Source organism: Acipenser ruthenus, chromosome 6 (genome assembly GCF_902713425.1).
Source record: "Acipenser ruthenus chromosome 6, fAciRut3.2 maternal haplotype, whole genome shotgun sequence".
Taxonomy (NCBI): Eukaryota; Metazoa; Chordata; class Actinopteri; order Acipenseriformes; family Acipenseridae; genus Acipenser; species Acipenser ruthenus.
This window is the reverse complement of record NC_081194.1, coordinates 19,717,158-19,738,861: the sequence shown is the minus strand read 5'-3', so window position 1 is coordinate 19,738,861 and position 21,704 is coordinate 19,717,158. Positions and strand designations below refer to the sequence as shown.

The 21,704-nt window shown below is 37.1% G+C and overlaps 1 protein-coding gene across 1 annotated transcript; it reads left to right on the top strand.

Annotated features, from left to right (window-relative positions):
- The first annotated feature begins 1,475 nt into the window (after nt 1–1,475).
- LOC117411255 (hormonally up-regulated neu tumor-associated kinase homolog A) lies at nt 1,476–15,687 on the top strand. Its single transcript, XM_034018543.3, has 9 exons — nt 1,476–1,718; nt 3,992–4,284; nt 4,852–4,907; nt 5,425–5,563; nt 7,298–7,425; nt 8,970–9,105; nt 9,864–10,041; nt 10,560–10,791; nt 14,091–15,687. Exons 1-9 carry the CDS (start codon nt 1,476–1,478, stop codon nt 14,861–14,863), a joined length of 2,178 nt encoding a protein of 725 aa, XP_033874434.3. The 3' UTR covers nt 14,864–15,687.
- Nucleotides 15,688–21,704: the final 6,017 nt, after the last annotated feature.

The window sequence follows — 21,704 nt, the reverse complement described above, 5'->3', positions numbered from 1 at the left end:
GCAACACTAATGCTTGATTGAACACTATTGGGTTCACTTGGTTAGTCAAAAGGCTTGCAAGCATACAATTTAAGCTTACAATTTAACCTTAGTAAATCTGTATTTTTGTGATGGTATTTCAGTACTTTTTGTCTACCTGTAATCGGTATGCTTAATATGTCCCCTAATCATCATCGTTACGTATTTGACAGTAAGACAATATCAGTCGGCAACAATTTGGTTACCGCTATCAAATACATGTATTAAAAAACAGAACAATATAAAAATACATAATAGACCAAACTCAACTGAACTCCACATTTACCAGCATTTACAGTGAATACATTCAAGGGTGATTTAAAAGCAGCAAATGTGGATAATTGTCAAACCTATACATGGAGATTGTTACATAGAGAGAATGCCAAATAATGCAAATATCATTCTGACTTTTAGTACAGACACTTTGTAAAATATTGCATTTCTCTGTTGCTTTATTAAGTTGTTTTGATGGTTTAATTGCCCCTTCAGCATCTAGCCTGGCAACAAAAAAGTCTGGGCCTTTGCACGGGCTTAAAATGTCTAAAACATGTGTTTGTGTCGTCACTGGGGGGTGGAATGTGCAAAAGCTTTAGACTTTAAAACTTTGGAATGTTGTTTAACACATCTGTGATCAAGCATAACTCAGGATGACTATTGCCCATCACACTGTAAGCTATCCACAAAGTACGACACACTCGTTATTTTGTGTTTCATTCAACTGTTCATTTTCTATTCAATAAATTTAATTTTAAAATAACACTGTCCATCAAGTGCAGACTTTTTTCCTTTTCCATTTCAACTCCATTAATATTTTGTTGAATATTTGTTGAATGCCATTTCATGTCATTTTGATAATTTAAGAAAGAAAAAAAGTAGTGTCCCTCATAATATCTTCCAGATATGTAACATCTCTTATAGATACTGTATGTATAAACTTTGCCTGGCCTTAGAAGATTATATTACACTAATGCTGGTTAGAATAATTTAGATTATTTTCACTATTCAAGTTTAATGGTAAGACTGTTAAATTAATGTTTAAATGTATTTGTGTTGTAGTTCTTAAATTGTATCCCTGAAACCTATTGTAATGTTAGTTGATAATTAGCTTTGGAGAACTATCCTTCAGTTAGTACCCAAGCTGCCTTTTGTTAAACAATGTGATGTGCTGTACTCAGGGACAATAATAGTATACAATATCCTTGCTGTTAGCTCCAGGACAGTCATACATAGTGTATCAGGTTTGGTTAATTATCTACTGCTTGGTTCTGCTTGAGCAAACCAGTTTGCCTGCAGACAGAGGTTGTTGACTGGGAGGCAGTCGTTTGAGGGAGGATCTGCCTTTGATGAGTGCTCTGAGTGATTGTTTCCAGTGGAGGTAACAGAGTAAATAGTTTGTCATTCACATCTGCAGGAGCTGCTGCTCTGTCTGCCTCCACAGAGTTAGTTAAGCAGCAACGATGCCTGCAGCAATTAAGACAGCCCTGGAGGCTATCATAGCAGACACTGGGGACTTGGAGAGAATTATCCCAGGCTGGGGCAGGGACAATCAGGTGCCAGCCTGCCTCAGTAAGGTACCTCAGGATGTGGTGAAGAACTTCCCACACACCAAGCGTGTTGGGAACTACCTGGTGGGCAAGATGATCAACAAAGGGTCATTCGCCAAAGTGATGGAGGGCCTACATATCAGCACAGGGGAGAAGGTAATTTCAACTCAGTAAATCATTCGGAATGTGGTGTTTTAGCTGCATACCGTCATATTGGAGACTTCCTTCCTTCCTTGAGCGTATGGATTTAAATTTTTGAATTCCTCTAGTGGACCTGTTGAAGTGTTTTAGCACACAGGTTATTTTATAAAAAGTGAATACTGTGCTCCCTCAATAATTCACCTTCGATAATTCACTAACTGGGTTGATTCACTGTTATGCCATGTTACCAGTAAACAGAAAGTCCTATATTTCCCTTTATAAGGGTCTGTCACTAATTCAGTGTTTTCAATATTTCAAAGTTCGTCTAAGTCACATAGAGAAATAAAAAAGGAGCAGTGTATGCATTTATTTTTAAACATTTCTGAGTTAATGACAAATAAACCAAAACTAAAACTGATTTTGAGATGCTTACCAAGGTAGATAGGCAATAAATGGCCTAAATGGGTTGCTGGTAGTTTTCAAGAGCAATCGCTTTATAAATGATACTGTTTAAATTACAACTGGAAATATTGTCTTAAACTTCCACCCAATATACACAAAAGAGCTTGTTTTAAAAGTGTATAATAGCAAGGAGTGTGTATTACTTTATTGACACATAAAGCTGCTGCTTCTTTTTTCCTTCAACTATTTTTCATTTTCTTCTTCATAACTGGTTTGCTTTCCTTATGAACTAATTATATATTCACTTGATAAAATAAGTGACTTCTTTCTTCGCACATTGTTAGTTAGTCTCATTCGCTATGCAATTTTCTCCTTTTTCATCATGCTAAAGTGTGCAGAATGCAAACACCTATATTCAAATCATGTGAATTGTCTAATGCATACCCATATCAGTAAGGTACTGAACTGTTGCATATCAAAAAGCAGGCATCACTACATCAATATACTTCAAATATTTGTTTTATATTATTTATATTAAATTTATATTAGATATGCACTTACCAGGTACTGAAGTACTTTGATAGCCTACTCTTGATGAGTGGATATTATGATGCCGTAGGTACAGTAATATAGCCATAGCTTCATAGACTCAGTCATAAATTAATTAAACTGTGTTAAGTAGACAAATGCTTAGGATAATGTTTTAATCAGAGAAGTGTTGATTTTCGTAATGGAATTCATTACAAGATTGTAACTTTAATTAAATCCTCACTGTCCAAGTCCCAAATTCCTTACCTGGACATAAACCGAAAAATAATATTTAATTAACCTTTAAAAAAAAAATATATATACTGCAATATTATGGTACCATTTTTATAGACTACACTGAATATTATGGATACTGTGTTTTACAATACAGTGTCCTAATGTGTACAGTATAGGTATATGCCTGTGTATATCATTTAAAATGCCTGTTGCCTAGCAATGCCTGTCATAGGGGTTATCCTGAAAACAATATGCAGCATATCAAGTTATCTTTGTAAAATGTAAAAAAAAAAATACCCAGAAACCAACAGACATAGATATAAAAGTGAGGTAAAAAAGCCAGAATGTTTGCCTACAATGCTTTTTTTTTTAGGAGCATATGATTTAATACAATAAAGGATAAGCATGTGTAAGCTTGAGATTCTTATTTTAGAAATCAATGTATCTTAGTTACTAATACTTTCATTCAAGGTTTAAGAAAACAATTACTGGTGAAGAATGAATAAGTTAAATATGCCCTTTAGTAATATTTTAACCTTCAATAAAACTACCAGAGTTAATGTTTCACATGCTGTGAGCACTATCTTCTACAGGCAAAGGATTGAGTATTACAATTAATATGTAGGTCCTGATTAAAAGAATAATAAATGAGGACTGTTTATAGTTACCAGGAACAGTTGCTCAGAACTACTGCCTTACATTTTACTCCCCTAAAAATCTAATCTAGTGTCACCAGGATACAGATCACAGCAGAGCAGATAATGATGTTATAGGGGATAGATCAGCATTCAGGCACTGTACCTTAAAGCAGAATAAACAGGGAATGATCAAAATGATTGAAGCACAGGGGCTAATTGTCCCCAAAAAGTGGCATTAAAGTAACTTAGAGTAAATTGAATGATCACATTTAGCATGAAGACATTATTCATGTGTAAGCAGAAGGGTTGTCAGGATGCTGGTTTGTGACATTAAAAAACAAAACAAAAAAACAGCTTGTTCCCTAGGTAATGAATTTCACCCACAGTAATGTCACCACCACAATGGTTTACCTAAAGAATACATTTCCAACTGTGTAAGACTACTTAAGTGTAACAGTACGGAATTAAAAATGTATCCACCAGGTGGCAATAAAAGTGATTGACAAGAAGAAAGCAAAACAAGACTCTTATGTTCTGAAGAACATGAAAAGGGAACCCCGGATTCACCAGATGATTAAGCACCCGAACATCGTGCAGCTGTATGAGACGCTGGAGACAGAGAACTCCTACTACATGGTGATGGAGCTGTGCCTGGGGGGCGACCTCATGGACAAGATCTGTGACAGGAAGAAGCTGGAAGAGAGGGAGGTCAGAAAGTACACCAGGCAGATCATGTCAGCTGTGGAGCACATGCACCGCCATGGCATTGTACACAGGTAGAAACACTCTTGTTCGAGAAGGAATACTCTTTGGTCACACTTTAGTTTCGGAGCTGCAGGGTCCAGTCATTCAGTCCTGGGTCCCCCTCAAGTAGAGACTGACAACCGTGCAAACTTGTGTTTTGTGAATTGAACTCATGTCCAATGGCATTCATTTCTCTTATGACCTGATCCAGATTTCCCTACTTAACCCCCTGTATGTAAAAAGTAACTAATGCTTACTTAGTATGAATTGATTTTGTGTTATTAATATGAAGTTCTACCTTTAAAAAACATAAACACATGGTGAGACTATTGTGCTTTACACTAACGCAATTGATATGCATTACCGGTATACACAAATATTATTCAAGTACGATTCAGTAACAGTTTATATTTACAAAAATAATTCTGGATTTGTAACCAATAAACTATAGTTGTACCCACTTTTTATCAGTTTGATGTGTTAAACATCATTTTATTCATATATTTTTTTTATATTTTAAAGTAAAAGCCTGTGTTAAATGTATTAAATGTAGCATATATTACTTGCAGTATTTATTGTTGTCTCTTTTATGTTCATAGGGATCTAAAAATTGAAAATTTTCTTTTGGATGAATACAACAACATAAAAATTGTCGGTATGTATAGATCTTGAAATCTTGAAAAACTGCCTCATAATCTAAAAACTTGGCAATGAAACCCACTTATGACTATGAGTCCACTCAAATCTGAGACCTTTTTACAACTAGCTCCCTAGAGCTGGTTGACTTGAACAAGATTCTGGACTTGAGTGAAATGGAAGACGATTTATTTTATTTTACTGTTTTATTATTATTATTATTACTTGCTTATTTAGCAGACGCCTTTGTCCAAGGCGACTTACAGAGACTAGGGTGTGTGAACTACGCATCAGCTGCAGAGTCACTTACAATTACGTCTCACCCGAAAGACGGAGCACAAGGAGGTTAAGTGACTTGCTCAGGGTCACACAATGAGTCAGTAGCTGAGGTGGGATTTGAACCGGGGACCTTCTGGTTACTTTCTGGTTACCTTCTGGTTAATGAGTATCAGTGGTTCAGAAACTTGCATATGGGGGTACCCTGTAGCTGAATGGCTTTGAAAATGTACCTACATGTTCTCCTTCTGCTTACACAGATTTTGGGTTGAGCAACACTTTGAAACCAGAGTCCCTATCCCTGGAGCTGCTAAATACACAGTGTGGGAGTCCTGCTTATGCTGCCCCAGAGCTCCTGGCTCATAAGAAATATGGCCCAAAGGTAGACGTGTGGTCAATGTAAGTAGCTGGCAGGACAGAACAGGGGAGTCCTGAAAATAGTGCTTTGTCAATATCAAATGTTTGTGGCAAATACTTGCAGCCATGTGGAATCTGTGGCAGTCACCTCAATGTTTTCCCCTTTCAAAAGTTTATTGGATAGGTGTAGTGGTTATGGAAAGTTCAGCAGTTCCTTTAATGAAGAGTGGATTGCATTTCTGTTAGACATTCATTTAGGTTTACACTCTAGTTAATGCTGAGGTTTCTGGTGGCCAATTTGCTTCAGACCACTGCAGACTGGCTTGAAAAAAAATTACTGGAGTAAATCATTAATGTTGCTTGGTGATTGTAAACATTAAGAGGAAAAAAAAATTATATCCACACAACATTAAGGCCCAGATTTATAAAAGGATCGGGCGCTGATGGTTCTGAATTCTAAAAAAATAAAACACACACAATGGCATAAACACGCAATTAAGACATGATTTGCGGGGGCAATGTCTCTGTGTTTAGCCCTTGATGCATATGCAATTCTATGTATGAACATGTAATTCTCGGAGGGGATTTTGCAAATTAGGTCTATTAAATATTCCGTCTAATTTATTAAAGCTGCCAGTAATTGCGGGCCTTGTATTTGCTTGATTATTTTAAGAACTCTGAAAGGCAGGCGTTAATTTGCCGCAGTCAGACAGTAGGCTATATAAAAGGCAAGGTGATGTGGGAGAGTTGTCTGCACTATCGTTTTCAAGGACAAAGAAACAGCTAATTTTTTAACCCTTCTGATCAAGTCAGTTTGTAAATTGCGGTTTTCGCTTCCGAGCATCCTCATCACCATGGCTAGTACCAGGCTGAGGACTTTGTGTGCCATTCATTTTCTTTTGTAATGTGTAGCCCACACACGCAGGGTTGACCCAAACCCGCTATTTATTGTGAGAGGTGTGTAATTCTCCACCGCTAATTGCGGTGAGGGGTGTTTAAATTGTTTGATTGCAGAATCACCTGCTTCTCCTAATTAGTCTTATAAAATAGGTCATTATTTTGACGCTGAGTGCGGCCGTACTGAACACGCACACTACATGGCTTTATGCGGTCGGTTTTTCCCCTTTATAAATTTGGGCCTAAGTCTCTATATGCAAGCATTACAATTTTTGAAACCATAGCACGCTGTGCAAGGGGTAAAATAAAATACAATCTGTATTTAAGTAGGCCAGGTCAATTCCCCTTGTGCCATGATTATTTCATAGACGAGTTTGCAATCTGATACACATAAAATATTAGATCCCAGTGGCTATTAAGCATTTATGGAGACCAGTTGGGCGACTGCAGTTTACTATAAAAAAAGTTAAAAGCTAAATTCCTAACTTTAATAAAAACTTTCAAAACAGTATCAGGTGCTATATTTGGATATGAAGTTTGCATTGTAACTGTAAAATGTGCTAATTTAATTTTGACTCATTATCCACACTTATATTTGAGCAATATTTAGAGAACTGTTCAACCAGTTGTAATAATAGCATTTTTTTTAGTATTGTCCCCTACTGTATTACTTGGGCTTATGAAATCTATATCTTCTGAATTACTTTCTTGAATTTGAAACTTTGGGTGAACTATTGATACAAAAAGTTATTCCACATGCTGTGAATGTAGGTTATACCAAACCTGACTGTCTGAGCTGTTGAAGGCTGTACTGTTTGGCAAACTGTTTATTGTTAGATTAGTAAAACATTTTAATCCTGTTGTGATTGATGTTGACAGTGGCGTAAGCATGTTCGCTATGCTGACCGGCACCTTGCCCTTTACTGTGGAGCCATTTAACATTAAACAGCTGCATCAGAAGATGATCAACGGTGAAATCAGTCCTATCCCGTCTGACATCAGCAAAGGTAACGTGTACATTCTAAAAGCTATTTATTTGAGGAGAGGAATCTTATGTCAGTGGTTTCATTGTTTCATTGTTATGCAAGTCAAATAATTATGTAAGGAGGGCTGGAGTAAGTCATGTGTTACTAAGCCATTTTCCTTCTCCTGATAAATAATACAGTTCTCCTAATCTGCAGTAGTGCTGGTGCCAGGATTTTTGCAGGCACTCAAACATATTTCCATGGAGTGATTTATATGTTGTTATTTGCTGTGTTAGCCCTTATCATCACAACAAATAAGCACACACTCATATCTCAATTTCAAGTTATTTTTATTCACTTACATATTTTAGGAGGTGGGGTAGTCCAAACAGAACCATGAACTGCGGTAACATTAAAATATAATATAACCAGAATCTGTGGAGATATATTTGGGGTGGGGGGGTGGGGGGTTGGCAAGAAGGGGTTAAAACCTGATCAATACCTGGGTGGTGATGCCAGGGTTCCTGAGTTCAGTCTCTCACGGCTGTCACATGTGTCTCATGGGTTACAACATGTTGTCCATCAAGGCCGAGAGAGAACTTGACCAGGGAGACTTGAGACAGCCAGATAATAATAACTCGATATCTGAGCTGGTACAGCACCACCTTGCTTATCGGGTGACCTGGGTTTACCTCATTAATTTCTTTATACTGTGCTGCACTCGCTTCAACAAAGCCTTTTCCCAGGCAGGCTCACTGAGCAATGCTATACTGGCCCTTCCCAAACAGGGACTCAAGCCAATTACATTTTACACAGTGTTCATTCAATACTTGTGTCATCTGACTGTCATAATGCAGAAAAAAAAAACTTTGGATAAAAAAACAAAAATAGTGTGTTAATGTTAAAAGTGTTACCAATAATTCAATAGGAAATGATAGCTGCAAATAATGCTCAGTTGGAAATGTGAATTTGTGACATTTAATTACTAGGTATGCATATCTCACATACATATGTCACACTGTAGAGTTTTACATATATCTTTAAGGAACCGCTTATACACTTGTGATGATATTTGAGACAGTAGAGCAGGGCTTCCTAACCCTGGTCCTGGGGACCCTGTGTGTCTGCTGGTTTTCATTCCAACTGAGTGCTCAATTACTTAATTAGACCCTTAATTGAACTAATAATTTGTTAATTAGACCTTTTTAATTGTTCTCAGCTCCTAAAAAATTGCAGAGTTCAAGTTACTTATAAATATGTTATAGCTAACTTGAAATCTGCGACTGTTTAAAAACTGAAAACAAGTAAAAGGGTCTAATTGAGCAAATTATTAGTTCAATTAACAGTTTAGTTAAGTAATTGAGAGCTCAGCTGGAATAAAAACCAGAAGACACATGGGGTCCCCAGGACCAGGGTTGGGAAGCCCTGCAGTAGAGGGTAGTAGAAAAAAGAATCACCACCCTGTCAGTCTGTCCATCTATTTGTCTGTATGTCACAAGTATTTTAACATCTATCTACAAACTGCTTGTATTGAGGTAGTTTGGCTCTGAGTATGTGTGAGTAATCCTGTGTTGTGTTCTTTACAGGGGCTGTGCAATTTATGCTGTCTTTCCTTGAGCCCGATCCTGCCAAACGGCCACATATTAAAGAGGCTATGGAAGAGAAATGGTTAAACAATGGCTATATCAAGAGACCCCTTAATTCAGTTTCTTATAAAAACAGGTACAATGTATTAATAGTTCAGAGAAATAATGGTCAGAGAACAAGGAATGCTCTCTGTAATACTATTTTATAAAATGCATGTTTTTAATATTTTTCCAGATTATCGTTAGTGCTGCAAGTGAGCTCTGATTTGTTGGCTGTGGTCCACTTCTTTTCTATGATCAGCTTGTCTCTCTTTATATCTCTATCCTTGACTCACTCTCTGTTTCACAATGGTGTGTATACCATACAGTCCAGAAAGTTGTGGCTAGTGAGTGAAGTCGGGCAAATGATTGGCTGTCATTATGGGAAAATAATCTAGTTCTGTAGGTTGTTTTATTATTATTATTACTACCGTGAAATCTTTATTTTTAAGACTTCTTTTTCAGAAATGAGGGGGTGTTCAGAAAATCGATTTGTGGAGTACTGTACATATTTCAGAAAGAAGAAAATGGGGGCTGTTGGATAATTTAGGTTTTACTGTAATGTTGAGATAAAGCTTCATCATAACATTGGTTTGTGTAGCAAAGTTATGAAAGTCAGATATGTAAGAGTGCATGTTTTCCTCGTCTTCTTATTAACACTTTAAAAGCTTTTAGTGATCAACAACATGTAATCTGGACCACTTAAGTGGAGGCCCACAGTGCTGGTAGTAATGAAAGATACATGACCTATGATTACAAGCTGTTTATGGTGGTGCCATGCTTGCACCAGATTATTAATCAGGAAAAACTAATCACCTGCCTTAAAGAACTACTTACTTACAACTTCTGTTCCAGACTCCGTCCAGATGAGCTCAACTCTGCAGTTTTAAACTACATGACAGAAAATCTGGACTTCAGCCTTTCAGACATCATTAACACATTAATCAACAACCGCCCATCTTCAATCATGGCAGCGTACTGCTTACTTGTGAGGAAACTGATCAGACACGAAAAAGGACTTAAAACCATGAAGGTAAATGTATTGTAATGATTATACATGTAATAATGTAATTAATGCATGAACGTCCTTGTATGCAGGTGTGTATATTAGTATACTTGGTTGATAATTGTTGGTGATGGAGAAATATTACAATTTAAAGGCAACTATTCTAACAATTTTCTTTTATTGAACCAAAACAAATACTACAATGCTAGCATCAATACTACTACTACTACGACTACTACTACTACTACTAATAATAATAATAATAATAATAATAATAATAATAATAATAATAATAATAATAATACAAACTGTAGAATTATACATACATAAGCTCCTACTCTAATCCTTATAGAAATTGATGTCAGATTGTTGATGCATTGAATGTTCAGTTATTGGGTTACTGTAGTGTCAGTTTCAGCTGCTGCTATGTAATCCTCTCAGTTGTTATTACACATGTCCCATCTTTAAAGCGAACGTTAAAAAAAAAAAAAATGCATGTTGTGTGAAACTGGTCACTAAGAAACCTCCTTTAAAAATTCTTTCAGAGGGACACTGTCACAGAAAAGAACGCAAAGCAAACCAAACCGTTCCGGAACCCCAGTCATGAGGCTGAATCCAAGAGCAGCAGAAAGAAGACTGAGATGGCAGCACAAGAAAACCAGAAGCACAGTGAGAAGAACGTAGCTATCCCTTCCCCAGCTCCTGCACTGGCTGAAGTGATAACTGAGGAGGAAATTGCCATCACACTGGAAAACAAAGAAAGCTACTTTCCTGAAGGTAATGTGACTTTGACTGTAGAGCCCGGTCTTTTAAGACTACTCCAGGGTGATCTAGTCTGGGATAATGACTAACACCAAAATGTTTTTTTTAGCTCTTTTGAGCCAGTTTTTACACAAGAGAAGTAGGTCATCTGAATGAAGTTGGTCATGCATTTCTGGGAAGCCAGCTAGTGGTAGAAATACCAGTGGGTTTAACTTCAACCACTGGTGTAAAATAGAGGTAAATAAGACCACTGTGGTTGATATTCCCTGAACCAGACTGACCTCAGATGTTTTTCTTTTGTTAACGAGTAAAGGGCATGTTTTGGATTTTTAATTTTGCTCAATTAGCTTGTTTAAAGTATTTTATGTTACACGACACTCATTGCAATGTTACAGCAGCTACTGACTAACTAGATGGTCAAATAAGAGTCAATAAACCCCTTTCATGATTAATTCAAAGTGGGACACATTGCAATTAAGCACTTCAGGAATTCAAAGTAGTCTTGTGAGAATTCAATACAAAACTGGGATTGGATTTCCACAGGATGGCCTGTGCAGTTAAGATCTTCTCTAATCAGAGTTGCTAAAACACAGACAAAATGCTGCCTGAAGTATTAATTTAATTGCATATGTAAGGACTGCAAGGGTGGAGAATCGGAACCTACCACTGCACCAAATATTTAAATGTATTGCTCAGATCCGCCCCTTTTTTTTCGGCTTCTCTCGACTTCTATCGGTCTCACTCGGCCATTGAATTTATTTCTCGGTTGTTTACAGATAAGAAAAAAAATGTGAAGACATGGTAAATCTAATGTATTTGACTTATAGTGATATTAGAATATTATTTGTGTTTTAATATATATGTTTTTACAACATTTATAAATATCAAGAAACAAGTGGATATAAGCAGATACTATTTCATGAACTAAATTTGTCAGGTATGTTTTTTTTCCCTTATTATTGATAATAATGGAATGAATTAACTATTATTTTATCTATAAATATTTATTTTGAAAAAATAAATCGGGACTAGTGTCCATTATTGCTTAAAGACCCTGAGAATAAACGTGAATTATGTCTTTCCAATCACTCAGGTGAAAACAAATGTCATGTAATTTGCCCAAACATCAATATGTCTAAATAAAACTTTCAGGAAGTATTGTAAGGTCCCTCGGGCCATGGAATAAGACGTTTTTATACATGTATCTCTAAGCATAATACATGATAATAAAAACATAGTTAATGTTTTAAAAAAAAAAATAGTGAATTTACAGGAAGAGAGTCAATTACAGCCAAAAAAAACCTGGTCCTGGGAGAGCATCTCACTGAAAAACGCTTGGTCCTTAAAGGGTTAACCACATTATATATAAATATAAGATGTGTATGTAGTCTGCATTTTCCCCCTTTATCTGTTTTCTTTTATTGCAATAGTTATTGGTGACTCAGTGAGTGCAATACGTTGTGTTATTACACGAGGTAACGGTTGCGGGGACCAGCACGTATTTACATTTACTGGATCCGAGGATGACCCAAGCCCCAGTGCATTATTTATCAGGTGGTTTTGTCAAACAAAACTCTTAATCCTGCAAAATTGAGACACCATTTATCTACAAAGCATTCAGAATGTGAAAACAAAAAAAAGTAAACAAAAGAAACAGGAACTTTGCCATCAGCAACTTTCAATGCGCAAAATGACACCATTCCTTGATGAACTGGTAGCGAAAATTGAAGCCTAGGAATCTCATTAAGTTAGGTACGTTACATAAATCCTTTACTTTCTACATGTACTTATACACATACACATACAAATTAGTTTCAAAATTCCTACATGGAAAAAGGTTGGGAATCACTGATCAATACTATAATGCATACCTTGTATATAAACAACCTATACAGTACATATGTATAATGCATACATTCTTATAAATTTAAGTACATATACGGTCCTTGTTAAACAATGAGGACCCTTATCCGTCCGTCACTCTATACCGAGTAAGCACAATAACTGCCTTGATTGTGCACCAGTCTCCACCAAACTGTTGTCATCGTCTCATAGCCTCCTATAGACCTGTCCGATTGACTATAAACTTTCAATTTTATATGAATATTTGTATCATGTACATGCACTCATTCACTTTCTCACTTTAAGTAGTCCAGAAACATTACTTTATGCCATATCCACATAATGCGAGGGCACAAATATACTGTAGAGACTAGCGAAGTCCAACAAGTAACATTGGGTTGTAAAGAAAAATGTAATGTCTATTACACAGTTATACAGGCAACACACATAGCACACTACTTCCCACAGTAAAAAGCCGGGGGCGTGGGGGGTTAGTTACTCGTAAATATTTGCGACCAAAATATTTGGCGAATCCCACATATAAAACCTATTTTGCTCCAGAAATGTTGGCGACCTGTTGCACTATACAAAGCATGTATTGTTAGTGGAATTTGATATTTGTGCCAAAAATGTGTGGGTTTATTTTCATACGCAAAAAAAAACCCGCATAATAAAAGGCTCGTAAATATTTATGGCTTTACATTAAATGCCATTTAATTTTCATTTCCAACATGTTAAACCAAAACAACATGCATTCAATATCATATCACTGTCGTCAACATTAGCCTTTCGTTCTTGAACATGCCAAACACGGTTGCAACGTTATAATAACAGGTGAGTCTGAAAAATAATTGCCTAACACTATTGTCATGATCATGATTTAAACAATGTAAACAATGGTTCTAAAGTAAAAACGTAACGTATCATTTACTTTCTTTGTTCTGTGTACTGTTGGTGTGCATACATATTTAAGCAACATTTTCTACTACTAGCCAAATAGAATGTTGCTCCACTTAATTTATATTAAAATATCTGCATAGTCCAATCTTACCAATATAACACATCTACATTTAAACTGTTACACAGATAGAATCTGTGTTAATTAATTGATCCCTCTCTATCTGCCTGTCACACTCCACATTGTGAACATGATAACTGTATTGGTGTTGCACCAATCTACAACAAACTTTTATTTTACACCTAGCCTTCTATAGAAGTTTCAGAATACATTTCACTCTAACCTTGCGCTTGGTTAATTTTTAAATGTCTGTATTGTTTGTCTTTTTAAATATTTTTAAATATTTAAATTGATAAATTGTTATTTTTCAATTAATATGTGTACACTATAATTGTTAAATTAAGTTGTAATTAAACTGAAGCATAATGTATCCTGTTAACCTAGTAAAATGTATTGACTGATTAGGTTAGCTTCATTTAGCAGCTTTATGACTTCCTCTCTTTATTATTTGCAGTTTCGAAATTTGCTGATAGAGAACTTGTCCATCTTGCACCACCAAAGTGTTCTGGGAAGGATGTTTTGGATAAGCCAGGAGAGCCAGTTGTGGATATACAAGTAAAGGTTGAGGTAAACATTGACCCAATGGAGGCCAGCAAATCAGCAAAGCTTCCAGAGCAAAGAACTACTGCCTTTGAGAATACTCCAGTGGAGCCAATAAAATATCAAGAAAATGAACAAACTTCAAACCCTCAAACATCATCCAAGGACAAAGGGATTCCCAGATTGGGGCTAGAGAACAAAGCTCACAGCACTGGACCACATCAAGAAACAAGGTTTAAAGATATTCTTCGAGTGATGGATGACAAGGGACTGTCTCCTGCTTGGTGTTGCCAAGAGAAGGAAGGACGCAATTTTGTTGCAATTGATTCACCTCAGCTGTCCCCTTTGCTAAAGCTGAGGCAGACTGCACTGAGGGACAGTATCTCCAGGAAGGTCACATGGGTTGGGACAGCGAAACACTCAACCGATGATTCCCCTCCATTCCTGGTCAATGGCTCAAGACCTCCTTTTTTTCCTTCTTCGCGTCAGCAAGCACTGATTGTTAAAAGCCTGCGTCATTCCAAAGAGAAAACTCGCGCTCCAGTCAATAACAACATTGCCAAGAGGAACTCCATACAGATCAGACACACTCATAAAGGGGCTGACTTGAATCTGCCAGTGCTGTCTCAACCCTTCCAGTCCAAGTCCAACAAGAAGACTGAGTTATTAAGAATGGATTTTGGGTGAATGAGATTCGGGGGAGGGAAGCTGAGGTTTTAACCTGCACTTTAAAAACACGTAGGCACATACTGTACGGTAGCGACAGCTGCTAATTTTGAATGCATGCTAATTATACTTTTTATTCTTTTGCCAATAATTTCATTAAGGAAATCCAGTGTGACTGGCATACACGTACAGTGAATGAATCACAGTAAGAATGACTGTTCTGTCCATTGATTCTGTAACTGATTTATGGGGCCATTTGAATTCACATTAGGACAGAATTAATTCAGTTGTGGATGGAAAGGCTATGTAGGACTGATTTGGGTGCTCTGATGTGATAATGTTGGTCAATTACAGTCTAATCCTAATGCATGTTTGTAGACCTTAGAGATATGTTACTGGGTGACTTCTGTGCACTGATATGTGTACAAAATGTTGTATTAAATGCGTGTGCCAAGGTTTGTTATTCACTCTTAAAATGTATTAAAAATGAGAACTAATGATAAAGCAACACACTTGACTTAATTATTTAAATAATAATCAAACAATCTGGTATCATTTTTTATTTTATATTTTTGTGACAATAAATGTGGCAGTACATTTCTTATATGTGGTTCAGAAACAAGGATTTTGCTATGTATTGAATATTTAAAACGTTCACTTTTAACTATGGGTAAAAGTTGTACACAGAGTGGTTTGCATATGTTTCCAATAAGAAATATAAATATGTGTAAAAAATATGAATATAGGTATGTAAATATGAAAGTTTACAGTTTTGAAACGAATGTTTATTGATTTTTTGTAAAAAATATGTTTTGTTGTAAAATGACAGTTACCAAATAAATTTTTTTTTTTTTTTTTAAACTACCACTGCTGGGCCATGCAGAGTAAGCCAACCAACATTTTGGCAAATTCCTTTCCCAGTATTTATTTGTCTTTTTTATGTATTTATACTTATCTTTTCAGAACTGCCCATCAATGGATATTGTTGAAGGTATCGTATGTTAGTTCAAAGTGACCTGCTTTTTTAAGGCTCTGACACAGAATTGGCTAAGCCAATCAAACCCCTTGTCTGATTTGAATTAAACTATGCTTGGGAATTTGTCATGGAGTGCCACTACACATACTGTGTCTTGGTGACATGCTTTTTCACAGTATTGACACGTGTAATACTATTAAAATGTCAATTTTATGTCAATAGGTTTTCTATTATTTTTTTTTAGAAACAGTGCTACAATATTTAATATGGCTACGGCTTTTCAAAAATATATTAGTAAAACAAACAAAAGTAACCCAGTACTGCTCTTTTTTGTCTCATGTTACAGAAGTATCATGTGGCACCACAGATTATTTCTGAAGTGATTTTATGAGAATCTTTTCTCTCAGTAACAAAAATATAACAGCTTTTAATAAGTACCAGAGTAGAATACTTGTTATTATTATTATTTCTTTCTTAGCCGACGCCCTTATCCAGAGCGACTTATAATTGTAACAAGATATCACATTATTTTTACATACAATTACCCATTTATACAGTTGGGTTTTTAATGGAGCAATCTAGGTAAGGTACCTTGCTCAAGGGTACAGCAGCAGTGTCCCCCACCTAGGATTTAACCCACGACCCTCTGGTCAGGAGTCCAGAGCCCTAACCACTACTCTACACTGCACAAGATAGCCAGTTTTTAAGGTTAGTATCCTGGATTTAGCAGGGTGCATAATTGTTATATTTACAGAACTCCAATTTCAAAACAAGGCAGAAACAAAGAAACAAGGCACAGGGGCTGAAGTAAAAGGGCTCGCTCGCTCGCTCGCTCACTCACTCACTCACTCACTCACTCACTCACTCACTCACTCACTCACTCACTCACTCACTCACTCACTCACTCACTCACTCACTCACTCACTCACTCACTCACTCACTCACTCACTCACTCACTCACTCACTCACCCTAAACTCCTCCATCGAACAAAGCCTTTGCTCACCTTATATAGCATGTGGCTGGGCTTCATTGATCCTCAATTAATCCATTAAGCCCCAGCCATATTCTGCACAAGGATTTGGCAGATATGAGATTTTAAGCCCATCCCTGCCAGAGAAATAAAAAACACACTCCACACTGTTTACACCGGTAGGGCTTCCGGCCTACCACATTTTCTCTAGGGTTTTCAATGGCAAATATATTTCTGTTGTGTGTTATTTTTCTTTTGAATGCAATAGCAGGAGATTGAAATAAAGTGAAATTATGAAAACGTACATTTTATGCTATTAATTATTAATAGCATAAAACGTCTCCAAAATTGGTTCATACTGCTAAATCCATTATACTAACCTTCAGTTAATTTTCTAAAGGTTTTTTTTTTTCTAAACAGAAAAATACACATTTGTTAATAATTCAGTTGTAAAGGAATCTTTGATTAGGTTCTGAACACTTCCTGAATGATTAACTAGTTGTTGTGATACCAGATATCCTATTCAATAGAGCTATCATTGCAGTGTGAAATGGCAAAGAGAGATTGAAATGACTGAAGTCCTGTGCACTTCTCCAGTTACTGTTTATGAGCAATAAAAAAAAATTACAAAAGAACCACCCTATCACCATTTTAAAAATAAGTTATATTATATCCCCTGCAAGAGCTCTTTGGTGACATGTCGTTCTCTTCTAATTGTTTTGGTGAGGGAGTAATACACAGTAAGTGTATGGGTAACAAGTTGACTCCTGACCGGAGGGTCGTGGGTTCAATCCCAGGTGGGGGACACTGCTGCTGTACCCTTGAGCAAGGTACTTTACCTAGATTGCTCCAGTAAAAATCCAACTGTATAAATGGGTAATTGTATGTAAAAATAATGTGATATCTTGTAACAATTGTAAGTTGCCCTGGATAAGGGTGTCTACTAAGAAATAAATAATAATAAATATACATTGTAAAATTCCCCCAAAAATTCATTTTGGAAAGGCAAACTATTGTAACTAGTTTAAATTTGTTATTATTTACAATAGTTCGGTCCAATAAAAGGGTTCATCCCAGTGCATTGTGGGAACTGTAGGCAGTACTACTGCATGGAGTAAGAGAGCACAGGCAATGACACCGAAAGGGTTAATGACAGAGCAATTATTTTTTTGCAGAAAATGAAATCCTGAGTGCTGGGAAAGATCTGTGTCGTGTTCATTTTCATCCTCACCAAAAGTAAAACAAACACAACGCAGAGGTAGTGGACAGGCATAATAAAGCCCGTTACTGTGGTGCCGTGACCTGGATCGTCTGATAAGCAAGGAGCCAATCGCTGGGAGTTGCTGTCATTCCCTGTACCAGGGTGGCCAGGTACTCAGGCTTATGTGAAGCTGGACTTTTTATCTTTACCTATTTCTGCTACACCCTTCAGTTTTTTGTCAGCAAGCTTATGCTATTTAAGTATTTTTGCAATAATATTGTGCATGTTATTGCTGTTTATTTTTTCCTGTCAAATTATCTAGCACACATTCATAATGGAGACAAACGGTGATACAAGGAAAATGTTTGGTCAGATGCATGATGATATTGGAAAAATACAATTCACTCCTGTTCTGAACCCTAGAAAAAGTGATTGGTATGTTACAGTGTCTTCTGGAGCAGACTGCACAAAGGCACGTAGGGTTTCATAGGCAGGCCCCACGTTCTAAGTCCCAACCAACACAAAGTCTTCCATGTAAAGTATGTGGAGATCAGGCCCACACAACTTAACCACAACAAGGGATAACCGCTGTCTGGGTTGTCATACATTAGGCCATCTGATGAGAAATTGTCCACTAAAAGTATTATGAAATGCGTACAGGCTGGCCTACAGGTGCCCAGCCAGCCACAGGAGTCACTGGTGTGCGGTGAGCCACGGAATCCCCAGCCGATCTAACCCCTACCCCGCCCAGGCAGCGCTTGGCCAATTGTGCGCTGCCCCCCTGGGAACTCCCGTCCACGGTCGGCAGTGGCATAGCTTGGATTCGAATCAGCAATCTCCAAGCTATAGGGTGCATCCTGCACTCCGGGCGGAGTGCCTTTACCGGATGTGGCACTCAGGAGCCCCCCACATTTATTTTTCAAAACACCTAGAAAGTAGCAGAGAGTTTTGGGTTATATTATGTCCCAGTGAAAGTAAATATGCAAGTTGAGTTGCATGCTATGCTTGACAGTGGATCAAAGGCTTGCACGTTAAGTGAAGAACACAAATTGAACACAAATTGATGGCAGCTGGAGTTTTGTGATTTTGGTTAGGTGTGGAAGCAAACAAAAAGGGCAGTATGACCTAAATGTATATTATTTGCCTTTCAGGTTGTAGTGCCCACTCTTCTTGTGACTGGACAGAAGGATGAACTTGCCCTGGGAACTAATGTAATTGAACATGTCATCCTCCAGTCTAGGAGCTCTGATGGATACTGGAGGCTTATGTCGAAGTCTGACCCAGCCAATCCCGAGGCAAATTCTTGCAGATGCTATCAAGCCTAGACAGATGGAGAGGGAAGGCTATCCCAAATAAAGTTGGAACCATCAGGCTAAAGAAAAGTGTCATGCTGATGTCCAAGCTAGAACTCCTGGTCTGGGGTAAGTTACCAGACAAAGCCTCCCTTTGAGTTGGCAGTACTGTTGTAGTTGAACCCACAACTGCTAGAGTGAGACCAAGGAACACAACAGCTGGGTAGAGTAAAAGGCAGCAGTGGTTGTGGATCTTCAGCTTCTAGCAGTACTATCAGCAGTACAGACCAGACCTACAAACCTTGATTCAGCAGAATAGGAACAAATTAAAGGTTATTTAAACTGGGACTAGATGATGTGGATGTTGCTTCAGCCAAAGTATCCCAGTTCTGGCAGAGTAGGCCGTTGAGTTGATTGAGAAGTACAACGATGTTTTCTCTCGCCATAAGCTTGATTGCAGAGAAGCAAAGGGATTTGTTCACACGCCTTCCATATTGAAGGGTTTCTCTGGCTCAGTACCAAAAAGCTGGGGCAGGTGCTGGGTGAGATGGAAGAGCAAGCCATAATTTAGAAGTCATAGTACTTATTCCATAGGTTTGAATTTCACGGAAATCTCGTATTTGACTGCCTATACCTTACAACATTTTACATTACTCTTCACCTCCCCTGTTCATTTGATACTTTTATCAAGTAGAAGCAGGACTATAGTACACGGTCCGGCGTCAATGCCGTGCATTTGGTTACTACGGCAACAGGGTCAAACAAATACCGGCTTCATGATTGTTGAATTCCTCATACTGTACAATGACATTTCTACATACTGCTAGAAATGTACAGTGTGTGTATATAAAGAAAAACATAAAAGCTTTGGTTTTTGTCATTTCAGGATTGCAGTTAACATTTCTCTCGTGTTTAATATTTTGGGATTAGAGGCAGCAAAATAGGCAATGGGAATTACACGGCCATTTAAATTAATGTCCTAGTAATAGGTAATGCATTTATCTGATTTCTACAAGTATTTTCACAAAGTGTTTTTCGCCATCTTGTCAGAAGGCTTTACATGTCTGTGTGTCAGTGCCTTCATTTGTGTTTATGTCCACAGTGGTAGTTGACGCACCATTGCTGTTGTCAGCATTTGTAGCCTTCTTATAGAAGTAGTTTGTGCGGGAGATGTGAGTCATTTGACTTAGCTTTCCTATTAATTATATGAGTTCCAGCTCAACTGCACCATTGCTGCCTATAGAAAATAGTACCGGAATGGTGTTCTGGCACATTCCGGTGCGTTCCGTCATGTTCCGGCTCGACTTCACCACTGGTATTACATTTGTCTATGCTGAAACAGAACACTGTATTTCATCAATTGCAGGAAGAACCACTGATAATGATTACATTCACCACACATTCAAATCTCCTTGTGAAAAACGTTGTCTCCTTTCAAGTCAAAATGTACGAAACGTTTACATTAATCCACAAAGGTCTAGCATCCTTGTCAGTGGGGCTTGTCTTACTCTATTACATTGGTCAGTGGGTCTTAATAGTTCAAGGCATTGATCTGACACAACAGGATTGCAGTTCATCCTCCTTTGGGATATTCATAATATAAAATAAATACAATAAAGGAACAGCACAGAAACCTTCAGGTATTTTTAAGGAGCTGAATGTCCATTCTCAATAAAGTCTAAATTCCAGGCAGCTGGAACTAAAATTGAAACCTGAGCACTTTTTATTTTATATAAATACTGCAGGTAGTTTTGGCTATAAAGATAGCATTATTACAAAATACATATATTGTTTTATCCATTGGTTACAGAAATACACTTTTACCAGTTGAATTTAAAAACCGTGTCAGATAGTTCATATATACAGTTGTTTTTCTGTCTTTATGTAAAAGGATCATAGAAGAAAGTGAATAGTCTATTTTGCTAATATGAGATTTATCATGCTTTCTTATCATTACAATCGTAAACCTATCATGTACAGGAAACTGGTGATGTATTGTTGCACATAATTAAGCAATAAAAAATACAATGCATTGTGTTAGTGACACGGGGCAATTTATGACTTTGATTTCTGTATGTAGTCTGAGAAAACAATGCATGTAGCAACCTTTCATCATTACATATCTACTCCCCAGATGCAGTGTTCGGAATAAAAGATCAGATACGTTAAAATGCTTTATTTAAATATGCATGTTATTAATGATTTTAATATATACAGGAACTGTATATATTAAAATCACTTCGCTCTGAAAAATATATTTTGCCGAACCAAACGATAGCCAACAAGATTGTAGCCCTCCTAGAGGGTGTCAAGTATAGGTAATAAATTATAGATAATCATCATTGGAAACAGGAGAATGCAGCATTTTCACACAACATTGTGTGTGGCATCCTCTAGTTCAATCTTTTTTACATAAATGTCT

Coding starts and splice junctions, on each gene's coding strand:
- LOC117411255 (XM_034018543.3), top strand. CDS start 1,476: ATGCCTGCAGCAATTAAGACAGCCCTGGAGGCTATCATAGCAGACACT. Junction 4,908..5,424: donor CAACAACATAAAAATTGTCG/GTATGTATAGAT, acceptor CTGCTTACACAG/ATTTTGGGTTGAGCAACACT. Junction 7,426..8,969: donor CCCGTCTGACATCAGCAAAG/GTAACGTGTACA, acceptor TGTTCTTTACAG/GGGCTGTGCAATTTATGCTG.